Below are 23,471 nucleotides of genomic sequence, written 5' to 3'. Positions count from 1 at the left end.
CTTCTGACAATACCCTGGATGAAGAAGACCATACCTTGATCATTTAAAAAAGGGGGGGGGGGGACGTTCTCATTGTCATTCAATTAGCTTCATTTGTTAGTACAGACCCATCTACAGCAGTTTGATAAGCAGTTTGTTTTGCATGTGAGCTGGAGGGTTCTGCCCTTTTTTGTTACCAGCGCTATGCTCCCACTCAGTGTTATTCAATGCTGACAAAAGATGGCTGGAAGATATAACATCCAGCAGATAGGAAAGGAACTATCAATTGTGCTAAAAAGTTAATTTCTCTTCTATTTAATTTTTTTGTGAAAGCCTTGCAAGCTAGTTTAATATGCATTAATTAAATGTTCATAAATAATAAATAAATCATTGTCTCTAGGAGTTTTACTGACTGCATTCTTAATTCAATTTCATTCTAAAAAAATAATTCTTAAGTGGATCTGTGAGAACTGAACACCTTTTTTCTATCATGTATTGAGTGATCTACAAGGATGGAGACAGTTTAAATGTCCTGGCCAAATTTAATTTTGTTGCATTTTGGAAATTCCAGGCCATGGAATAAGGATGAACAATTTGTTTCATAGTTTTGTAGATATAAATTACATGTAAATGATAAAGATCCACAAAGAACGGAAACCCTAGGGAACTTCTAGGGGTATTTTGACAAATATTAGGCCAATTGGGAGCCTGAGCAAAAGCCATAGAAAGATTTATCTCAAAATGTAGCGCTTTCCAAAGTGGTGATTGTCACCTTTCATAGAGCTCTGATAGCTATGAGTTAACTGGGAATATTCTGCTGTTTATGTTGATGCTTTTGAGCACAACAGGTGTAGGGCCCATTAGAGGTGTCAAAGTCAATGGCAGGGAGGGATTATTTCCTCTTCCTACAATAAACTCAAATCCAGTTTAAAAATGAATACCTCTCACTGTTTGAAAGCAAAATACAAGCAAACACTTGTGTTATACAGAACATTACTTACAGTTTTCTGGTTAGTTTAAAATGCAGACTGTGACAAATACCCGTATTGATGAGTGAGATATTACTTGTAAAAATGACTTAGACCAAGAGAAGAGTTTTCAACAGCAAAATCTAGTTGGATTTTCTCTTTAGAGGTTGTTGCTAAGTCCATATGCTTACAGAGTATAATCAAATAATGCACTTATGTTCATTTCCTCTACTTTTACTGCTCTACATTTTATTCATCTTCCCCAATGCCATACATTCATGGCACCACTTTTGATACAGATAGGTAGCGATTCCACGCTGTTTAAGCCCAGTTTCGTATTCTGATACTTCTGAATTAGCATCTTGATCTATCAATATTTCTAACTAATTACACACAAAGCAGTACCATAATTAATCTCATCAGTATTCATTCTCAGCTGTTGGACTTCTTAAATAAGGCCTTTTCTTGTAAAGGCATGGTGATATACCAAAGTACAAAACAGTATCTGTGTGTGTTAGACATGTAAGACTTCTGTATATTCATCTTCCGACTATGATATATAACATTTTGGTTTAGAAAGTTAAACAGTCCAACAAACATGTTAATTCTTCATGAACTCCAGCTGTGTTTAGCACACTTCCAGGTATATTTCTACCCTTTTGTAGTATCCGAGGATACCATTCTCACATATAAAATGGCTGAGCTCAGCCTTACTCAACCCATCCCTCTGACATCCTTCTTCCAGTGTCCATCTCAGTGGGAGGATTGACCTCTTCAGTTTTGAAAGAATACCCAGCTGAGGTAATCTTGTAAGCTATTGATGCTAATGAATAAGTTTTTAAAATATATTTTCTATGGATTGTTTACTTAATACCTTTCACAGCAGTGGCATGTGATTGTTCAAATTTGCAAGTGTAAAGTTACCTGTAAAAAGAAACCTTCTGGAAACAACTGAAAGAGGTTCTTAGAGGTTGCATATATATATTTTTTTCCCTCTAATTAGTTCAATTTTCTCCAGTGATTTTAGAAAATGAAAGGTTATTCTGCACCTGTAATAAATTCTGTAAGAATTAAGCACTTAAAATATTGACAAGAAAGCTTCTTGGCAATTACAATTTTTTTTGACCTGCAGATAGACTATATATCTCTTTGCTGAGAAGTATTTATTACCACTAAACATCTAAAAATCACTGTCATTTTAACCAGTTGGGGTAGAATATATATACCCCAGACAAATGCTACCAGCAAGCAGGAAGGTTTTAATTAACATTAACATTTAATTAACATAAAAATCCATTCTGCCCATATCAGAGTTACAGTTATTTCTGTCATCACTATAATCTGACAGGAGGTAAACCCTTTTTCTCAGAGCAGTTCAGCTACTGAATCATGCAGTGAGAGCTCATCCCAATATATCTATATCCCCAAGAGGGCTCATTATGATGTGAAATTCCTCTGGCACAGTGAAGCAGCTCTCTGAAATGCCCACCCACAAATACTTGCTCTCGCTTATGTTGTTCATTGTTCCTGCTGCAGTCAAATAATTGTTGAAGGTGTCAAAATGTGTTCCTGTCACCTGCACTGCCCACAAGTACTGTGACATAATGCATGTGGATTCAGATGTTCTCCTTCTAATCCAGGCAACCAGATTATAACTGAAATCAATTATTACCCTATACTACCCCACCAAAGGGTCCAGAGCTAAATAAAAAGAATCTCAGGGAGTGCTGCCCCAGAGCACATTCCTATTTTTTTTCCTTACTCCTTTACAATATAGAGATTCACCATGCGTGAAAAGGCATAAACTGCAGACATTTCGTACATCAAGGAGGATGACCTTTCTGAGGTGAGAACAACTGGAGAAGATAGCAGTTTTCCCCATATTTATAGGAAATGTTCGGATGCAAGACCTTCCACAGACCTTCCAGAGTGGCCGGCACTGCTCAACTCTTACTGCATTTAAGCTAAATTAAGATTTGCCTGTTTATTTTCCCTACCTCTTGGCAGAAGCAGAACCCCAACTTTTAATTGATATTAAAGAACACAGGAAGCTTTTGATTCCAAATGCCATTTTTTGCCTTTAAATAGACAAATAAAAATGTTGAAAACATCTTCATAAAAAGTTGTTAATAGAGACCAAGTTAATGCAAAAGCAAATCCTTAGAGAGCACTATATAGGGGGACAAATAAAGAGCTGATAAATTTTCATTTCCAGTCTTTCTGTTCCATCTTTCATATTACAGAAATAAATTTTCCTTTCCATTAACAAAACCTTTATTTGATCATCCAAAATTTGATATAATAAAATATTATTAAAAAATGCTTCTGCTGAGAAAAACAAAGCAAACCTTCTGCTTTTTCTCTGAAGCAACTCATTGTAATATTCCTTAATATGCCAGCAGTCTCCTGCATACTCGTCCAGGACTACATTCTGCAACCTTCCCTATTTTTCAGTGTTCATTTCTTAACTTACAGCTGTAATCTCTAGTGGCCTAAACATCACTGGTTAAACCTAGCTTCATCATTGATGCTAAAAATTTCTTTCATCAAGACCCTTATGAGACCAGAGTTTTCACAGTTTGTAGTTATCAGGAAAGATTCTTGAAGCAGTTGTACTAGAGTAATTAACTAATGCAGCTAAAAGTTCTGTAAAGTTCCCCAATAAAAACATATAGATGCCAGGTCAGTTTTGACTCTTTCCTCTAAAATCTTAGCCATTTCTCACTCTATAATGATGCCTCTGGTCTTTCCAATTGCTTTTTTTTTTTTTTTTTTTTTTTTTTTGTTATCGAGCAAAGAATTATATAGTTTTCAATAAGTCTACCCAAAATTCAGTTCCATATTCCCAAACTTCAGTTCACATCAAGTAGTGATAAGAGACAACTTGCATACATGCTATTATAGCAGTCATGTTCATGTGCACCCAGGTGAAAGACATTCTCTCCTAGCTCAAATAAGTATTCCTCAAAATGTCTGCAACTGTGTGGTATCACATAGCACTTACATGATTCATTGCCTTGTGACTCTGGAGTTTTTAACCAACATGACTGAGATCACTCATAAAAGCAGTTATTTAACAATCAATAGGAAATTAACGACTTTTATACAGAAACCGAGCTTTATTTTTGGAGGTAACTTATTACGGATGAAATTTGATAATAGGAAATAGTGAATAACCTGCTTTCTTTCTGCACTCCCCATTTCCATGCTGCTAAAGGAAAAAATTTGCCTTTTCTGACTTGAGGCATAGGGTCAGGATGAGTACAAGTTCCTAGTTACTTGTGCAGTAACATCTAAAAAAGAGCTCAAACCAGAGGTATTCCAGCGTTTTTGCAGATCATTTATCCACATCTATCTTGTTTTCGATACTCTCACTAGTACATAGTTCTGTTTATTTTCTTTCTTACATATTTTGCTAACTCTCTGCTGGGAGATCTCCTCATCCCCAGATGCTGAGGTTGCTCAGTCTCAGTAAATTCTAGGCACCAGTTCCCAGTAGGTGCTAGCTGAACCAGGTGCATCGATTTCAGAAACTGGCTGCTCATTTGAACTTGCTGAATGATTCAGCCTTCCACCTCAGTGTGTTCCTTGGTTCCCTTAGATTGTTTTGCCTAAATTATTCAATGATTCTAGATACTTAGGGAAAGGAAGGATCCTGTGCATCTGGAAATGAAACATTTTCCACCCATAATACTTTTCTGTATGTTGCCTACAACATGATCAGTTTCTCTCCAACATTGCACATACAATCATTTTTTATGATTGTTTGTAAATGTGGATTTGCAACCAAACCATTTCCTTTTGTCACAGACAGAGAATGAGATTCTCAGAGGAAAAAGATGTAAATAAAGTGCATTGGTTCAGAATAGCGATGTTAATTCCTTTTATAAATTAGCTTTTATGAAAGTGTGACGTACGGTCAGTTGCTTGGAAAAATTCTGTGGGACTTTGAATGTTATGATTCTATCGCTTAGATTTATTGTAAGATGACTAAAAAATTCTAACCTAACAATCAACTCTGTGAAGAATATCTGATTGATGTTATACTTCTATTATGGAAAATAATTGCTATGGAGTTGATTAAGGTTGGAGGTAAGGAAACAGATACATTCTGATATGAACCCCTGAACATCTGAACTGTTTTTAGGAAAAATACTTCCTTCTAGGAGTAAAATCTCAAGTGAGGTTCTTCACATTGTGGCAAATAGGACACGTTTTGCAGCTGCACATAAGCAATTCCTGAAGATTTCAGTGAAGGTTCTACTTCTCCATATCCTCTTGAGTACTGTTAAATTTGTGCTTTCATATATCCCATCTCGGGCAAAGCTCCTTTGCATTCTCGCTGCTCCTGAAGAACTTATTCAACTAATACGGGACTAATAGGAGGTCGTATCAAGCATCCTTCTCCCATCGTGTTGGAACAGTTTCTCTGTGTCTAGACAATATTCACTCCTGTTTACATCATGGTATAATTTTCCCAGATGCCCATCTCAGCTCCTGTGTCTGCTTCCCCACTCACTCTGCCTTTGGATTCACGAATCTCTGAGATAAGGCAGCTCAGAAGTGTCCTAAGGAAGACAGAATAGGTCATGAAAGCTAGTGTTTGAGTTGCAGGATCAAGAATTTTGCATGTACCTTTAGATGAGTAGGCAGTTTCTTTGCAGATTTATATCAGGAAACCTTTAAGTTATTTCAATAACAATGTCTAGTTTTAGCTGTTTGGGGCTATCCTATATGATGCTGTATACTATACGATCCCACTTACATTTATGTTTTCTTCTTCCAATTCAAAATTTTGTTTGAGGAGTCACCTGGACTAACTCTTTTTTGGTGAAAATGTATTTCTTTTCTTAGCGAACTGAAGCACCAGTTTTGTATTCATTCTCAGAATTACACCTTTCAAAGTTATTAGAGGAGAGCTGCGAAATATGCTTGAACTGGAAGAAGGTTCTCTACTGCATGTATAGAAGTTCCAGAAGCTCTTATCAGATTGAAATTCAGCTCACCTTGATAGTGGCTGGGGATGGGAATACAGCCATGACTGGAGTGCTGTGTCATGCAGTAGGACTCAAAGAACCCGATACCATCAAGTGCTGTTCAAACAGTGCAAAGTCAAGTCTTCCTCAGTTCTAGATAATGATGGGCCTGAAATACATCCCTAGATAAGAATCTGAATGGAAGTGCTGCCCTATGCTTTAGCAGCCTAAAAATCTGTTGTTAAGGCTCTTACTGTTATAAACAGAATTGACTGCTGGTAGACTGTTTATAGAGGTGGAATTAGTACTTAAAAAACTCTGTCCTAGCCTGTACTGATAAATCTGAGGTGCCTGCAGGTAGGTACATGGTTCTGTGTGTAACTATTTGTACTAAACAAAATTGCTAAGTCATAGTTCAAATGTATGCAGGAAATTTCACATTGTGTATTGCATGGCCCAAACTCGCAAATTTATATAATCAGCATGAAGATTAATTGAGGTAGAAGGAAAACTGAGTGATTAAAACAAAAACACACACAAAAAAGCTTGGAATTCTAGTATCTGTTAAAAAAAAATAAATTTCGGGAAATGGAAACATCTTCCTTGATTCTTTTGGATAACCAATAGAAACTCTTGCTGCAAATGCACACAGTTAGGTCATGAGTTATATCATGTTTTTTGTTTAGGAAGAAATAAGTTTACAACTGAAAAGTCAGCTTTATTTCTGAAACTCGTGTGTATACAGTGAACAATGCCAACTTTTTTTTTTTTTTTTTTGTACTCTCTCTTAATTTTTTCCTTTAGAACATAAATTGCGCTTCCTGTTGTTAGATTCAGGTCGTGAGGGAGAATGCAGTGAGAGGGAACAGGAGGGGAGTGAATTGGTGGCTGCTTTGGCATCCTGGTTCTGGCTGGGTATAGTTGCTGTGTGTAGCTGAGTAGCTCCCCCAGTGCAGCATGGAGCCAGCTGTCACCCGGCTGCAACAGCGGGCACGTTGGTTCCCTCAGCAGCAGCGAGCTCCGTGGCATCAAGCACTGGAGCAAACAGGAATGCTGCTTAGGACTCTTGCATGACCTTGGAGTAGCATAAAAGTGCAGGAGCCCTAGGCAGGCACCTATTCTTGTTTTTTTTTTTTTTTTTGGCCCCTTAGTAGGGCTTTGGTTAGGTCCTAGTCAGAGCTGGTTGTTGCTAACGGCCCCCGGCTCCTTCAAAGTGGCAGTCTATCAAGAAAAATACTGTCATATAGGAATTTATTGGTCTCTCTGTGTGAATCAGAAGGTAGTGTAGAGGAATGGTCCCCAAGTGTACAACTGGCTTTAAGTGGCTCAGCTGCTTTTCTGCATTTGAGTGACAGTGGCATTAAGGCAGCTCAGAAACCCAACTATTCATCTTTTCTGGGTAGAGCAGCTGTCTTTCAATAGCAGCTAGAGGAATGCAGCTCTCCTTTATGACACTGATGTAAGGCAAGCTAAGATAGGAAGGATAATAGGTTCATGCATAGAGGATTACATTATTTCCTTTACCTAGACAACTGACTAAGGTAAGAGGTAAATATTTATTCACCATCTAAAGATGTTATGTAATTTATAGATTTTAAGTAATATCAAAATTTTTTTTTAATAGCAGATAAAATCTGAAGTTTTTTTCTCCCTATATCTGTAAAAATATATTAATACTCTAGATAAATAATTCATAACAAACCAATATGAATACAATAATTCCATTAAAGTTAATTAATATTCTGATTGTATCAGCTGAGAATAATGGTCAATGAGATCTTAAAGCTTTTCCCTCTATCTCCCCTCCATCTCCTCCATTCTCCCCCACACCCATCTCCCCTACCTCCAGTCTATGGATTTAAGTTGTATATGTATAACTTTCAGGAAAAGTAAAGGTTAAGTTTTTGTTTAGGATGGATGTCTTAGTACCAGAGAAGAAAACACATGAAGAGAAAGAAGATTTGCAACATTATCATCAGAAACCTGCAAGCTGCAAGAAATTGCTTAGGAATTGCTGCTTGGTAAAACGATTTTTTGCCTGGAAAAGTTTGAGCTCTAAAGGTACCTTTCCTATTGAAATTTTTAGTGTAGGAGCAATTGCTGTCTTTCCAAGAATTCCGAATTTTTGATAGAGGTACTACTGAATTTAGCATCAGTCAAGTTACAGGTACAAAAAGTCTCTACTGTCTTGGGTCTATTGTGCAAAGAGATTAGAAATGGTACAGCTTTGATTGAAGGTGCTTTATCATAATGTGATATAAATAATTGTACTGCATAAGCATTCATTTTGTAGCACACCAAAATACATGATCTGCAGAAAAGGTCTGCAGAAAAAAAAAAATCCTTCAATCACAAGCTAAATGAATACATGTAAAATCCCAGTAATTAAATCTATCAGTTTATCAGGGCTCAACCCCAAGATCTGTTTTGATGAGCATAAACTCCTTTGATCACTTTCAGAGTATATTTACATGGATATTACATGATCAATTCCTTTGTCTTAGAGAAAATGGAGAAAGGTAACATCCTGTCACTTTTTTACATAATGATGCTGTGTACTGTATTTATTAATAAATATTGAAAGAAATGCTTCTTTTTAAATTGGAACTTGGCTGTGAAATATCTCACCCATTGAAAGTCTAACTCTTTTATGAATAATAAATTAAACAACAACCACAGTGAAGTGATGGTTAATCTGCTTTATTTTCCTCTGGAACCTACACACATTTAAAGATTTTATTCAGCACTGATTCCTCTTTTTACCATCATATTTGTACTTTGCACCATTATGTAAAAATAAAACAAAAAAATTGTCCCAAACAACCCTTTTGTGATTTGGCAGCATTTTTCATCTCCTTGCACATTGTTTATGACAATTAAAAAAACAGGCCCTCTATATATTGAATTTGTGTCAAACTGAATGAAAGAATGGATGACATTATTTAGTCATGACAAACTAAGTCACCATACCCTGAGTGATATACTTTTTTATTTATACATTCATTTTAAAAGATATGCTTCAGTACCTTAGTTTCAACATTTAGGAAAAAATGAGCTGGTTAAATGCAACCTGCCTCTGATCTTAAACTGCCCTTATCCGTCTATTATCCAAGTAGACATGTGTTTGATATGCCTTTTAACCTCAGCACAATCATTTATCTGTTCTTGGCCACTCGTTTTTAAAGCTTTAGGATAATACTATGAATGGTTGCTTTAATCAGTATACATATTATGGTTTGCTAAATACATCCTTGATTGTGTATCAGTTTGTACCTATAATTCTTGTCACTTTCATTTATATTTTATATTGTTACTGAAGCTAATGAAGCAAAAATGATTTTGCTGTAATCCTTTCAAAACTCATTCTTTTGTTCATAGAAACTTTTTTTTTTTTTTTCCCTATTGGGTCATTTCATAGTATGGCATGAGTTAAAACTCATGAGTTATTTATCAACAGTCTGTGTGGGCCTAGGGAATCAGCTCTCTAGTCATAGTGTGTGAATAAAAAGCAACTTGCACTGAAGTTAATATGTTTGATTCTTAGTAACTTTAAACTGGCTAATCATTTTCACCTCTGGAAAGGGTCTACAAACTGTTGACAGGAAATGACAGAATTGAGGATTTATTTTGTCTTGGTAAAGTGAATCAGAAGATAGATGAATCAGGATGAATCAAGTTACTCTGGGTTACTCCAACAGAGACAAAATGGGAATTTAACACGTTGTTAACTCAAAATTAAGCCATTAATTTTACTTTATCAACCAGATGATAGAAAACACTTTCTCAAGGGAACACCTTTACAAGAACCTTTGTATATTCATCAAGATCACCAAAACTGACCTCCTGAGGTACTTTCTTCAACACTGTTTTTCCAAGGTGACTCCACTGGCCAAATAGGTTTTCTTGGACTTGAGTACTATTGTCTTCTGACACCTGTAACGTGTTATATATGGCATATCACACTGAGTTCCTGATCCACAGCTAGGTAAGATTTCATACACATAAACAAACGGAGCATTTCTGTAAACACCCAGGCTTGACCATGCAGATACATACCCACCCATTCTCTGGAATTAGTTAACTCAGCAAGAGGTCTTCTGTAAATAGCCTTTCTCCTAGTACCCATGACACTGCTATGGCAGCTACAGAGCATGTGGCTACTGAAATACTCACTCAATGCCTAATACTTTCCGTTGGAGGATGAAGATGGGTTTGCAATTGATACTGTGGTGGCTCATTTCCACTTAGTCATTCCTTTACACAAATCAGATTCCTCATTGGTTGTCTTAAGATACCTCACACTTGTGAAGTGGTATAAAAGTTATCATTAGGCATTTAAGATTAAATACTTAAAAAGCAACCAAAATTTGTTTGGTCATATTTTTAAAAAATAATGAAGACTGTAAATAATGAGTTATTTGGTTATTCACTGCTATTATAAGGGTTTGTAGCAGGAAATACTGTATAGTAACATGCAGTTGATCTTTCCTTTAAAGTAGAATTTATTTATTTTCAACAATTTGTTTTTCTTATTGTAGGTCATTTGCATGATCTTGAAACTGAGTTTGTCAACACGTTCTTTTAACTTTATAGAATTAATTATACTTTCAGAGACAATTTCCATTTATGAATTCAAAGCATGCAAATAAATACTTGACTTACTGTTATGTTCAGATGATTTAACACAATTTTCAGAATGAATAATCTTAACTCCTATGGTAAAACGTTAGAATGTCAATGCACTGGGGTTTTCTTCCTGCTCTTCCTGCTTCAACATCTGTCGTATGAGTAAGAGAAGAATGTTGTAACATAAATACTGGAAAGATGGTTACACTCAACCCTTTTCTATGAACTATTAACATAGCATGATTTTCATGCAGCCGTGATTGCTCCAAAGGAAGAGCAAGAGAATAAAAAATGGTGTATTGGATTTCAAAGAAAAGTAAATGGAATAACAGTTGTCAATGGGAAACAATTCGATACTAAAGTCACTATTTTAGTCAATGTTCAAAGCTCAGTAATTTGAGTAATTCCTCGCACAGCAGTTTCAGAGAGTAGGTATCTTGTAACTAAGGCTTGAGGAACAGTTTCAGACTATTGCCAGGTATACATCAGTTAGAGCTTGATGTTTCAGTGAGCTCTGGGCCCAAGTTTAAAGTGTATTTGAAAAACTGAGCAGCCTGAAGTATCTCCTTACTAAATTGGCAACCTACTCAGTTAACCTAGGGCAGTTATGAGTCTTCCCTGATTATTCCATGCCATGAATATACATCCTGCTACAGATTTTTTAAAATGCAAATGAGGGACACCAAGAGGAAAACAGGTTGTCTTTCACAAAGATAAATCTGGAGGAATTATATGGCTGACTGCATTAAATACTGCTAAAATGTTACTGATTATCAACTGTTTGTTATTTATAGATTTTTATATTGTTTGTGTTTTCTCAAACCACTTATTTATGAGTTAAGATAAGAATAATTTAGGAATAATTCCAAGCTGTCAACTACTGAGTGTATCTTTCTCTGTCAGCATATTTGACAGAATATTTAATGAAAAAATAACGAAGTTTTTTGAGAACTAATTAAATGTTCTGCTCTCCCTAGAATACTTCATATACTCTCAGACTTTAGATATCTTAAAAAATTCCTTCTGGACTTTGTCAGTACTGGTTTCTTAAAAAAGGACTTCCTGTGAATGGGATGATAGTCTGCCCCCTATTGTACGTTTGCCTTTTCTTATACACAAATATGTTGAGCAGTACTTTTGAATCCAGTCACATCTTAGACCATGAAAAGAAAGTTTCCTCCCAGTTCAAAATTAGGAAGAATCTGTGTTAATATTGAGCACGGGTCCTTTGGACTGAAACATTCTTCCAATGTGTCCCTCAGCTCTAATTCTTGTGTGTCTGTTTCAACTACATTTCTGCTGAGCAGTGAAGTAATGGTGCAAAGACAACCTGAAAGGTAGACAGCAGGATTACATACAAGGTTTAAAGTAGATGTCTTTTCCATTATCAAAGCTCACAAAGCTACTAAACAGGAGGCAAGGGTTGTTTCCTAAATTCATTACTGAAGCAAAAGCCTTTTCTTTTCCCTAAAGAGTTTGCTCATGCATAGAATGATAGTTACTGAAGTCTGCCTTATTTCAGGTTTACTAAGTCATGCTTTTCTACACGAAGATAATAAACGAAGATAAATGAAGATAAAAATGACAGAAAACAACAACACTAAGTAATATATATCCAGAGTCAAGGACAGCATATCCTCCTGAGTTCATTCCCTTTCTCTAGTAACTGCTCTTCACAAACATCCCTCTCTCAAAGTATTGCTGATACACAGTTCAGATATTAACTTGTCCAGTAATTGAATTTGTATTCAGTTGTCAGATGCATCATTTTTCAATTCATGTCATGTCAGTTCAATGTTTTTCCCAGTTTTTTCCCCCCTAGCTTTCTCCCAGATGCTTTGAACAATATCATGTCATCACGAGAAGAATTCAGAAAACTCCAGATGAGCACAAAGAGAAATTTGTCCTATGTGCCTATAGAACTGAAGTTCATATGACTTTGCTGAGTCTGAGAGCCGCTAAGAGAAGGAAAAAGGAGAGAGTTGGAGAGAGGACCATGTCTCTTATCCTTTCCATTTTAAATGGTCAACATCTGTAAATAAGTAGACTGAAATCTTTTCCTACTAAATCTGTCCAGAATGCTCAATAAGGAGTATGTATATTACTATGCATGTTAACCACTGAAGAGATTAATGCCCCTGAGATTTTATACTCTGAAAACAGATAGAAATGTATTTAAAAATTGAACCTTTCATAGTTTTAGCCAGTACATAAATCTTTGTCTATTTTGTAAAGACTCTAAGAAGAGAAACTTAACTGGGAATTCAAAATGAATGATGTTTAGCCCACTTTGTCTATTTGAAATATTTATGAAAATGTTTTACGTGTTGATGATGATGCAATTGGTGTACACATTGGTCTTAAGTAAGCTAGCTACTAAGGCCAGGCAAAGTTACAGTTAAAACCTTATTCACTTTGTGTCTTTTAATAACCTTTTTCAAAGAGAATGAGCATACTTAGTGCTGCGTTAGGTATTTCTTTTATCACAGTGAACTATGAATTAGCATTGTTTTCTTATTCAGCTATAATAAAGCAAAAGTTTTTGTGGTGCCTTATATGTTCTGGCGCACTGTGCAAACATTGCATTTTATGCTGCAAAAAAAATCACCTTCGGAATAAATACAGCATGTGTTGCATGTGCTTATATTTTCAAGGGGCTGAACTGAATGTAAAATGTGGATGTATTCTGTTTATTTGTTAAAATTTTGCAAGTAATAAGCTTCTTTCAGATTTTTTCCCCTGACACTAATTTAGGACTATTCTTAGCTAAAAAATAATCAGTATTAAAATAGGGATGTAGATGTTCATATTTATATGTAGGAAAAGATTGTTCTACAAATTTTAATAAAACATGGTGGAAAGAAAAGAAAAAAGGTAAGAGAAAATAAGGTATTTCTGTTCTTGTTTTCCACCAGAGCTTGTTCTTCCCTTATGATCTCAAACAAAAGAGTTTGTATGATGAGACTCGGCAAAAAGGGGTGCCTCATAGTTTGTTCCCTTTTTGCCAAATGTTAACTCTGAAAGACAAATCATGGCAATAAAATTAGGAGCTCTCCCTGGTGGATGTCATTTTCTTTTAAATGCGCAGCACAGAGTGATCTAATCTCAATAAGACCTCTAATACTCTCTTCAGGGTAGCAGTAATAGTTAATGGCACAAATTAACAGGAAAGAATATTATTCAGGAATGTTTGTTATCTTTCAGGTCATTAAGGGGGAAATTGGAAAAACATTGATTCTCACAACTTAGAATCATTCCAAAGCGATTATTCCAGTGATTAATGTTTTGAAAGGAGCTTTTCACTGTGTATTTGTGTACAGACTTGCTAAACAGAGCAATGCATATAGCTAATGAAAGTATGAGGCTCTGACAATTATATATAAAATTAAAGTAATATAATTTTTGGCTCAAGGAAGTTTAGAAATCATTCTCCAAAATTTGCCTTAGAAAAAAAAACATGAATGCATACCTTCTGAAGGTTTTAATACCTCTTAAGGTTTTAAAAAATAACACTCAGAGGCCACAATCTTGACAAAAGCCCTTGCTGCTTTACTTATGTGCATATAGATGAAAATTTTGATAACAATTCCAAATTTAAAAATCAAATTGCACAAATTTTGCAATAACCACTGGTTTACAGTTTGGGGAGAATTTGTTCATGCCTCTTCAGAGTCCTTGAAACAGTTATTTGTGCCAATAAACATAACTATTACCCATAATTTTGTTTTTTAGATGCTTTAATACAAAGATAGCAATTTGCAAAATGCAGATTATGAAGTCAGTTCTGCTAAGGGTGAATGTGCTTGTAAAATGGATATTTCATGGGAATTAGATTTCCTCAGCATTTGAGATTCGAAGGATTGAACGTGCTCCATAGTTAACCCCCCCAGAAACATGGTTCTGAAAAAAGTGAATACATCACTCTATGGAACTTCTGCTTTATGCTTCCCTGGATATTTAGGTGTTACAGAACACGGAATGCTTCTCCTTTTCTCTTGGAGCTTTGTTTCCTTTATGTTAGAATAGATATTTATGGTCTTCTGCAATTGCTACCTTGTCATCCCAGCATTTCTTTGAAGCAAGTTGCAGTTACTAGGAGGGACATGATACTAGAAAGTCAAGTATTAACTTATGGCAGATTTACACAAGGGCACGTTGAACTTCAAAGCTTTTTGTCCTTTGCTTCCCTTTCTTTTTCTACAGAGCAGTGTTGACACTTAGTAGTATTCATAAGCTTCCTAAGAAACAATGAACAGTTTTAAACTAATTAAGAGCCTCAAATGGACATTTTTTATTGATTTTTTTTTCGTGAAAAAATAAAGAAAGTGTGTTTTCCTTTCATATAAAAAGCATGAGGAACCACTGAGCTGAATGGAACCTTCTCAGGGATGTCACTCTGGACTTTGCATAATGAACTTTTATTTTTCCACTGAGATCCTTAATCCTACTTACCAATGATCACCTTATTCTTCAATAAGTTTAACCTGTTAGAAAAAACCTCAGCATCTTCGTGACTTTGGCCTAAGAATAAAAAAAATATGTGATTAATTGCTCTTTAATGAGCTAGTTATATCTGAAAAATAATTGTTTTTCTAATTGTAGTTGTTTTTTTCATAGAATTGGACTTGTTGCTTCAATGTCATGCAGATGTTAAAAAATGATTAATTGCAATATAATATAGCAATTGTATGTCCTGAACACCTAAGCAAACTATGGAGTTATTACCTCTTTATTTGTAAATCTGATGTCTAATTTTGTCTCCCCAGATTTCCCTTCTTTGTTATACAAGGGTCAGTATGCCATTTAAAAAAATACTAAAAAACACAGTTGTTAATTCATTGAAAATCTTTTACTTAAAACTCAAGTTCTAAGGATTGAAGGTTTGGAATATAATAAATGTAGAGGATCGCCCCATTTGGGAAACTAAATTGTGTCCTTTATGAAACCAATATATACTTCTAGTTAGTCTCTGTATTCACAGTATCTTTGATTTCTGCTGTGTCTGCCAACAGCTGCTTTTTTTATTTCAAGACATTCTATCAATCAAAAACTAATAGGCTGAAAAAGTGTATTAGATTAAGTGGAAGGACTTTTATATTCATGGCATACTTAGAAAATGGAATCAATCTTTAAATATCTTGCCACTTTCCATCTGGGCATTATTCCAGCAATTTAAGTGGCTAAATATATTGAGAGTATTCCAGATTAAATGGTAGTTCTGAATGTCTTTGTGTAAATGGTATGGCCCATAAAGAACTGGATTTGTTGTGTTGGTTAGTGATATCTGAATTTTGTTTACCGAAGTGTATCAAATATTAGTGCAGTATAACACAATTGTGTTTGTGAGCATCTGTCCCTGAAAAAAATGCTGAGACTAGAAGGAGCAGTTCTGCTACAGACCTAATAAGCTGCCAGAAGCAGCTTCTTTAAAGTATGCAATGCCAACTTTTTTCTTTCCTTTTTTTTTTCCCCTTTTTTTTGTGGTGAAGCACTGGATAACTTTTCACAAAAGGTCAAATTAAAAGGAAAAACAACGTATCTTAGAAGTGGAAAGTTAGGTCAGAAGAAGGGAGGGAAAAATAGTAAGAAACAAATTAATTGGAATGACTAAAACAAGAAAATTACATGTTGCCTTGTTGCTTTCCCCACTCTCCCCTCCCCCATTTAATTTATTGCTGCCGTCGCCTTTCTTGAATGCTTGTTTCCATTGGAGTCTGCAGTGTGGTCCTGACAGCTCTTCTGGCAGACAATGATTCTGATGGGATAGATTTGCCCTGCTTTCAGCCCAAAAGGGGTAAGTGGGAGGACCTGATGCTCTTCGTTGCTTCAATAATGCTATCCTGCTGGGACCTCCCTGCTGTTCCTTCCAGTAGCATTATCTTCTTGGCAAGGAGATGTGTTCTCAGTTGTTCTTTAATTTTCTTATTCATCCTTTCTGTGTGCAAGAGACTCACAAAAAGACTGGAATTCTTCACCGAGCCATCTAAATGTTTTGTGGGCACAGTACTGTATTAGTCATCTGTGGCAACATTGCAACTGAATTTTGCAGATCACCTCAGCCAAATGCCAATAAACCTGTACTGTGCAGCAAAGCAGAAGGCATACTTGATTTCACATATGTCAGAGAAAATGGTGCTGCAAATATTTAGCTACCTAAGCACTTTTGGTACTTTTCTCTTGCAAAAGCGAGATACCTGGGGGGTATCTCAGGACACATTGGGATGATCATCATTCCCAACAGTAGATGAAACCTATATCTGACCATACAAGGTCCAAAGGTCTAGGGCAACAGAAATGTGAAGCTGGCTTCATTACCTGCTTCTGGCTAACGCAAAGGAATGGATTAAGTCTGTGGTGAATGTAATAGCAAGAGGTGTCTAATGGTGAGAATGCGTCGTAGTTAGACCTCTGTCTATTCAAATCACCCAGTTCCTCAGAATTTAACTAGCATCAGTCTATGTGACTTTTATGTTTTACCTCATGTATATGTGTATTTAAGGCCATGAAAATACAACAACTCTTGAATGTAGTATCCATCAGCTGAGCTTATAAACATCTCTATATTTATCTTCACTGGTTAAGAGGTAAAATGTTTTAGCTTAGCTTTCAGTTGACAAGAGCTACCTTCCCTAGCTATGATAGTTTGGCTGCTTTTAACAATGACCCTTTTCTGACATTTGGTTCATACCACTTCTGATGTGACTGAGATGAAAATGATTGGTGAGAAAGATCAAGCTTAGATGGAGGTGGGGAAAAATCTCAATGTATCCCTACAGCAACTTAGAATTGAACCTTTTTTTTTTATTTTTTTTTTCCCTGAATCTCAATAGTATCTGCTGTGATTAAATGTCTCTAAGCCCAGAAATTATTTATTTCCCTCTAGTTTTGAACTATATGGAGGCACAATATGCTACTGCAGCTATCAGTTAAAAAAAATCTACTTTTTAGTGAACATAGTGAAATTCTCAGACGATGAACTGATTCACAGAAATGCTTGTAAAGAAGACAGTGCAATTTCTTAGCTGTTTATTGTGTGAATAAGGAAGTAGTGAAAAAAAATGCAGGAAAGAAAGGAGACCCACATCGTTAATTTAGTCTGGAGAATGGGATTTCTTCTGACAGAGTGCTCCTATGTGATGTTAGAAGAGTCAGTTAAGACAAATTTAGGGATGGGCACTGAGTATTTCTTGTTTTCTGAGAAAATCCTTGCAGTTTGATTTGCAGACTACTGAGCGCTTGCAGCATTCCCAACTTGACTTTGAACATATATTGAAAGGCTGTGTGAACAATGTGAGAATCAGCTTCCATTAATTTCCTACCAAGTGCATGAATTAGTCAATACCTTTGATCTTAATCTTACTGTGCCTTTTATCTGCATTAAGTAGGTATCATACCCTCTCATCTCATGGGGATGTTGTGAACGTAAATGTAGCAAAATTTGTGGAGAACCCAGACACTGTCGTGATGAACATCGTAGAAAACTCTATTTTGAATTCAGATTCTCAGTAATATTTTGCAGGTAAATTACTGGGTAACAAGATGTGGAGAGTGAGGTTCTGAATTTGGTGAATAAGTGCTACGCATGAATTAAACTCCTTAATTAAGCTTAATTAATCTCCTTTTCAAAATATAGCCAATGGTCAAACCATTAAAAGATTTCACCATAATGCATAAGTGGAAAGGGGCTGAAGTAATGCTGTTAGTATTTATGAACACAATGCAGTTATTTTCCTGTATATTACCTACATAAGTAATATATACAAAAGAATTCCTTAGTTTGAAGGATTTATAGCATAAAACTCAGAACTTGTCTTGTCAGACCTTGTCAGACTTGTCAGAACTTGTCAGACTACAAGTAGTAGTAAACCAAAGTGATTGATCAAAGGATCAGACCCTACGATACAAAGTATGAAAAGTGTGGTGAGTAGGGAAGGATGTGCATCTTCTAGTGTACTTCCACTTGTGTAACGTTACAAAAAATCAGTGAAAACCTTGCCATAAGTTTCATCATAGTAGGAATCACCCAATTTGCTTTATAAAAATGCCTCTGTAGTGAGTAAGATAAATCTTTATATCAAATAACACTCTACTGTTGGCTTTGTAACATTAAGTTTTAATGTAGTAGCTCCTTCACTGATTTTTGCTAGAAATGCTTTTTGAATGAAGTCCCAATATGTCTTATTTGACCAATATCCCCACTTCACTCCTTATTTATTTTATTTGAAGTAAATTATGAAATCTCCAAGTCTTAGAAAGTTTTTGAATTTTCATTACCAAAATCAAATCACAGAAATGAAAAAAAATACAGATTTATTTTTATAATTTATTTAAGCTACAATTGATTCTATACTAAAAACTAATCAGTATACCATAATTGAAGAGATATTTTTGGACCAATGTACCAGCTGGTATCACAGATGGTACAGATGGCATAAGGCTCTTTAATGGGATAAAGATAATGTGTTGGCACAAAGAGAGCTGAGTATGTGAACATGATTTTTCTTTCCCATTATGCACTATCTAATCAGCGTAATTTTAATTGATACACAATTGATATATCTGTATTCCACACATCTGGATAAATGCTAAGATCAATACCTTGTAGTCAGTGACATTAGTATAACCATACTTTGTTCTGGAAAAAATCATACACCGTAGTAGGCAACAACTCATTAAACCTTGTGGTTTAAAAGAACGAATTGCAAGGTAAGTTTGATATTAAAATTTTAAAAGGAATTGATATGAAATTTCTGGATGCAGATGAGTCCCTCAGAAAGACTTAATTCTGGTTAGCTTTGGTATTGGCGTCTGTATGGCAAAAAGTATGATAGTGGTATTGGTAATGAACGATCTTGCTGATAAATGATGAGGAAATCATTCTAATTATTTTCTCTGAAGATCCAGTGGGGCTGGATATTTCTTGACAGTAGTAGAGGGGTCTCACTGGGTAGTATGGGTTTTACTGGACTTAATTTCTTTTTTTACATATGATGTCCTATAAAGTAGTGTTGAGTTCAAAAGATTTTTTCTTGCACTCCATTCAGATTTTTTTTCTGCTTTGTGTACATTGCACAAGACAGAATAAACATCTACAGTATATTGTGTAGATACGTTGTGTATCTACTGTGGTGCTTTCAGTCATGAAGACAACAAAACATTGCTAGATAAGTTTGTGGTGCTTTTTATTTTTATTATTTATTTATTTATTTTTTCTGATGTCTGACATAATCCTATCTGCCACTGACAAAAGTTGCTAGTGGGGATTTTGCTGAATATGTAACCATTTGCATCCAGATTCAGTTTTCTTTGGTATATAAAAGGGCTCTGTTCATCAGAAATGGGTTGTTGTGTCTTTTCAGGTTAGATAAAACCTTCTGCAAAATTATTTAAGCTTTTGTTTGACACACCAAGATTGTTGAAGTATATTTCACAGAATATTATACCCAAAGACTCATTACTCCAATATTTACAGCCATTTCCAGATCATACAGAAATGTGGGTGAAGGTGTTAGTTGTTTATTTATGGACATTTTCATTTTGGAATTAATTTCACACAGATGAAGCCTGCTGATTGTTAGGGCCTGTTGAAAGAAAACTAGTGAAAACTACTTAGGATAACAAGTTGATGCATTCAGCCACCAGTCTGGAATTAGAACTATATAGCTTAATGTCCCAAAGAAAAGCTTCTGAAGGGAGAAAACCTCTCAGTAAAATGCAAATCCAGCTGAAGTTTCCTGATCAGCATTCCTCTGAATAGCTGTGACTAGAGAGATATCCAAAAACTGCCCTTCTAACAAGTTCATAAAAATTGCAACAGAAAAGGAGAATTTTCCCACTTTTTCTTTTCTTTTTTCCTCTTCTAAAGCGATGTATTTTATTCTCTTTGTGTGTCTCTCCTACCCTCTTCTGTAAGGCAACAGTAGTCATATGGTTTTCATATATACCAAGGACAGAGACACTCTTTTTGCACTGTTTAGTGCCATTGTGCTTTTATTATTAGAGGTAAATGTGCATAAAGACTATCTACATTCTGTCCTGCATCCTGGCATAGATATCTTTGAGCTTATGCACTGAAGTATACTTTTGACCATTAGACAGACAATATTATACCTTCTTGGCAAAGCCAAACTGAATTTTTTACCTAGAAGTTGACAGAATCTAATAAATGAGCTAATAAATCACAAAAAATAAGTGGATTAGGAGAAATAAGTGAGTATGACCTACAGAAGGCAGTACAACTGACCTCCAGATTTCTCACGTGCTTAGGAAATGTAAGTAGGACGTATGAAAATTTTGGATATCATGTCTCTATTTTAAATACTGATCTAGTCACATGTAGCTAACATGTCTGCTCCATTTCCCCTCATTTTGAGAAATACTTTTTTTCCGTATTCAAACACATTATAAAATGAAATATGTCAAAATCTTAAGCTACCAGAACTAAAGTTCTTATGCTGCTATTGTTCTGTGTATGGGGAGAGGGATGAAGCCCTACTTTCATTTGTATTTCAGAAATGTGTTTATACCTCTTGGAAATAACCTGTTAGCAAGTTATCTTTAAATATTGAATTGTGAAATAAATCCCGTTTTTTCTGCTCTATCTTCTTTTTCCATGGTTGGTTGTGAGGACCTTGGCAATGATAGGGTTTATTGGGAGTTACCTATTTCTCTAGTGGGTTCTTGTGGATCCATCCACATGAGAGAAGTTTCTATAAAGTTAATGTTTCTGATTTTTTTTTAAGGGAAAGACTTTGGCTTGTATAGGGACTGAGGAGTTTATATCCAACTGAGGGCTGCAACTATACTGGCACTTGTTTCAGAAAAAGCTCTTTGTTGGACTTTGAAATTCTTGCCTTTTTAGGAATTAAAATTGGATTCTCAAGGTTTTTGTATTATTAAAAATAGGTTTATGCTTAATATATTAGGAAATAAGTCAACACTTAATCATTTGCAAAAACGGGGAAGGAAGAATTTTGGGTACCAGTAAAGAAAACATTATTATTCTGCCATTTGTCTTTTCACTTTCACTGGGAAAGCTGATAAAATTTCTATATTTCATTCATAGAAAATGAAAGATTAGCCTGAATGTTTTGTTTTTCTTCTTGTCTGTTTTCTACTTTTTTTTTTTTTATAGCCTATTTTCTTCCTCTGCTCAGAAACTAAAGGTTGTGATCTCATCTATGAAAAGAGTTCAGAAGAGCCTTCCTTCAGTATCATAACGCCTGCTGAGCTTTCAAATGCCAGCTGTTTTATATTCCAGTCCTATATGTTTTTATTAAAGCTGATGTTATAAATAATTTCAACTTTTATGAACATCCTTCACAATTATGAGAGATACTGCAGTTTAGTGAGATGTTGATTTTTAAACAGCAATTAAATTCTTGGTTTTGGTTTTATTTATTTTTTTTACCCCCCAAAAAACATGTCTTGCTTCTTCTCTGCACTATCTATACCAAAAGTATAGATGGTATATTTAGATGGTCCTGCAGTTTTACTTATCCTGTCTGCCAGATTTTGATTGCATTATATAGAGTTTAAGTTACGCTCAGATTGGAGATTCTGAAGATTTGGAAACTGCAGATAAAATTGAAGCAATGCATTGTTCTCTGAGACAGTGACCCACACAAGAGACTTGCATCCAGTTGTGGAAAGAATCTGCATGAGATCTCTGCACAAGACAAATGCTATGTTACCTTTTTGTTTATAGTAACTAACAGGGTACCGAAGTCCTGTTTCTAAGTGCAAGATATATATGGGATTTTTTAGAACAATGTCCAGACTAAATTCCAAACTTTATATTGCATAATCTCTACACATAATATTTGTGATCTTCCTGAACAGGAACTGAACTAGAAATAAAATTGAAAACTTCCTGAATTTTAACTTAACAAGTCCATATAATAAATATATCAGTGTGTTTCAGTGACTGGTAAAATAATTTTAAGTTAACTACAGAAGGCAACATCTGTGGTCAGACCAAAAGATCTGATTGTTAGCTGCCTTTCACTTCATTGTGCTCTGGGAGAGGTGTACAGGAAATGATTTCTTCTTTTTGCTCAATGTTAGTAATAGAAACCTCCTTAACCTTTGCTGGAGGAATGCAGATACCTTTGTTCTTGACTATCATTGTTGCAGAGCAGAGCCTGAGCTCAGTTTTTTGTTGCCTTTCACTTTGTGTAGTAAAATGCACTTCTACAAATCAAGTAACAAATCTAATAAATAACAACTAATACTTAAAACCCTATTTATGCCAGAAATAAATGACTTAATTAAGGATAAGACTGTGGGGAAATGGGCTGTCCCCAGTTCGTAAGCAGTAAATCCATCAGCTTCTCTAAACACCTAGCAATGTTCTTTGGAGTCCTCCGAGTGAATATTTTTATAATATTTAATTTATCATAATTTTCTCCTCACTGTTCACAAGTTTTAGGTGAGAAGCCAGCTGTCTTTATATTATTTCATTAATTAATAAAAATGGTGTCATATTAGGCAGGTTTTAGTCCTATTTTCAAGTTTAAAAAAAAACACATAATAACAGGGTCATATTTTAATTAATTTCCTAAGTTAAAGGTATCAGATTATAATATTTTGGAAAGGTTCAATGATTCCACTTTTTTTTTTTTTCCTACCATATTATATAATTCTTTTAATATATAATATTATATATTATAATATATAATATATAATAATATATATAATTCTTCTTTTTAATATTCTATATATTTTCAACTGTGAGGAGTGATTCACAATGCGCTAGTTGGTTTTAAACTTTGAAATTATGCTGAAAAGTAACAATTTAAGTTTCTGAAGCCATAATAGTTTTTTTTTTTTTTTTATGTACAAGTATACATTCTAATTTATGTAAAGTAAAATTTTCACTGAACTTGCTACCCTGAGGTGTAATCTAAGGACAGATTTCTTA

General features: G+C 35.0%; 1 protein-coding gene across 5 annotated transcripts in view; it reads left to right on the top strand.

The window, feature by feature from the left end:
- KCNIP4 (potassium voltage-gated channel interacting protein 4) overlaps nucleotides 1-23,471 on the top strand; it is a 433,785-nt gene that overhangs the window by 35,481 nt on the left and 374,833 nt on the right. The window contains exons 1-2 of one of the 5 annotated variants that reach the window (XM_048062813.2): nucleotides 7,250-7,464; nucleotides 7,836-7,984. The exons of the other annotated variants lie outside the window; for them this stretch is intronic. Of the exons in view, the coding sequence (XP_047918770.1) occupies nucleotides 7,837-7,984 (148 nt within the window). The 5' untranslated portion in view covers nucleotides 7,250-7,464; nucleotide 7,836. Of the gene's footprint in view, nucleotides 1-7,249; nucleotides 7,465-7,835; nucleotides 7,985-23,471 lie in introns of those variants that run through there. 5 annotated transcript variants of the gene reach the window in all.

Source organism: Anser cygnoides, chromosome 4 (assembly GCF_040182565.1).
Source record: "Anser cygnoides isolate HZ-2024a breed goose chromosome 4, Taihu_goose_T2T_genome, whole genome shotgun sequence".
NCBI lineage: Eukaryota > Metazoa > Chordata > Aves > Anseriformes > Anatidae > Anser > Anser cygnoides.
This window is presented reverse-complemented; position numbering and strand designations above follow the sequence as displayed.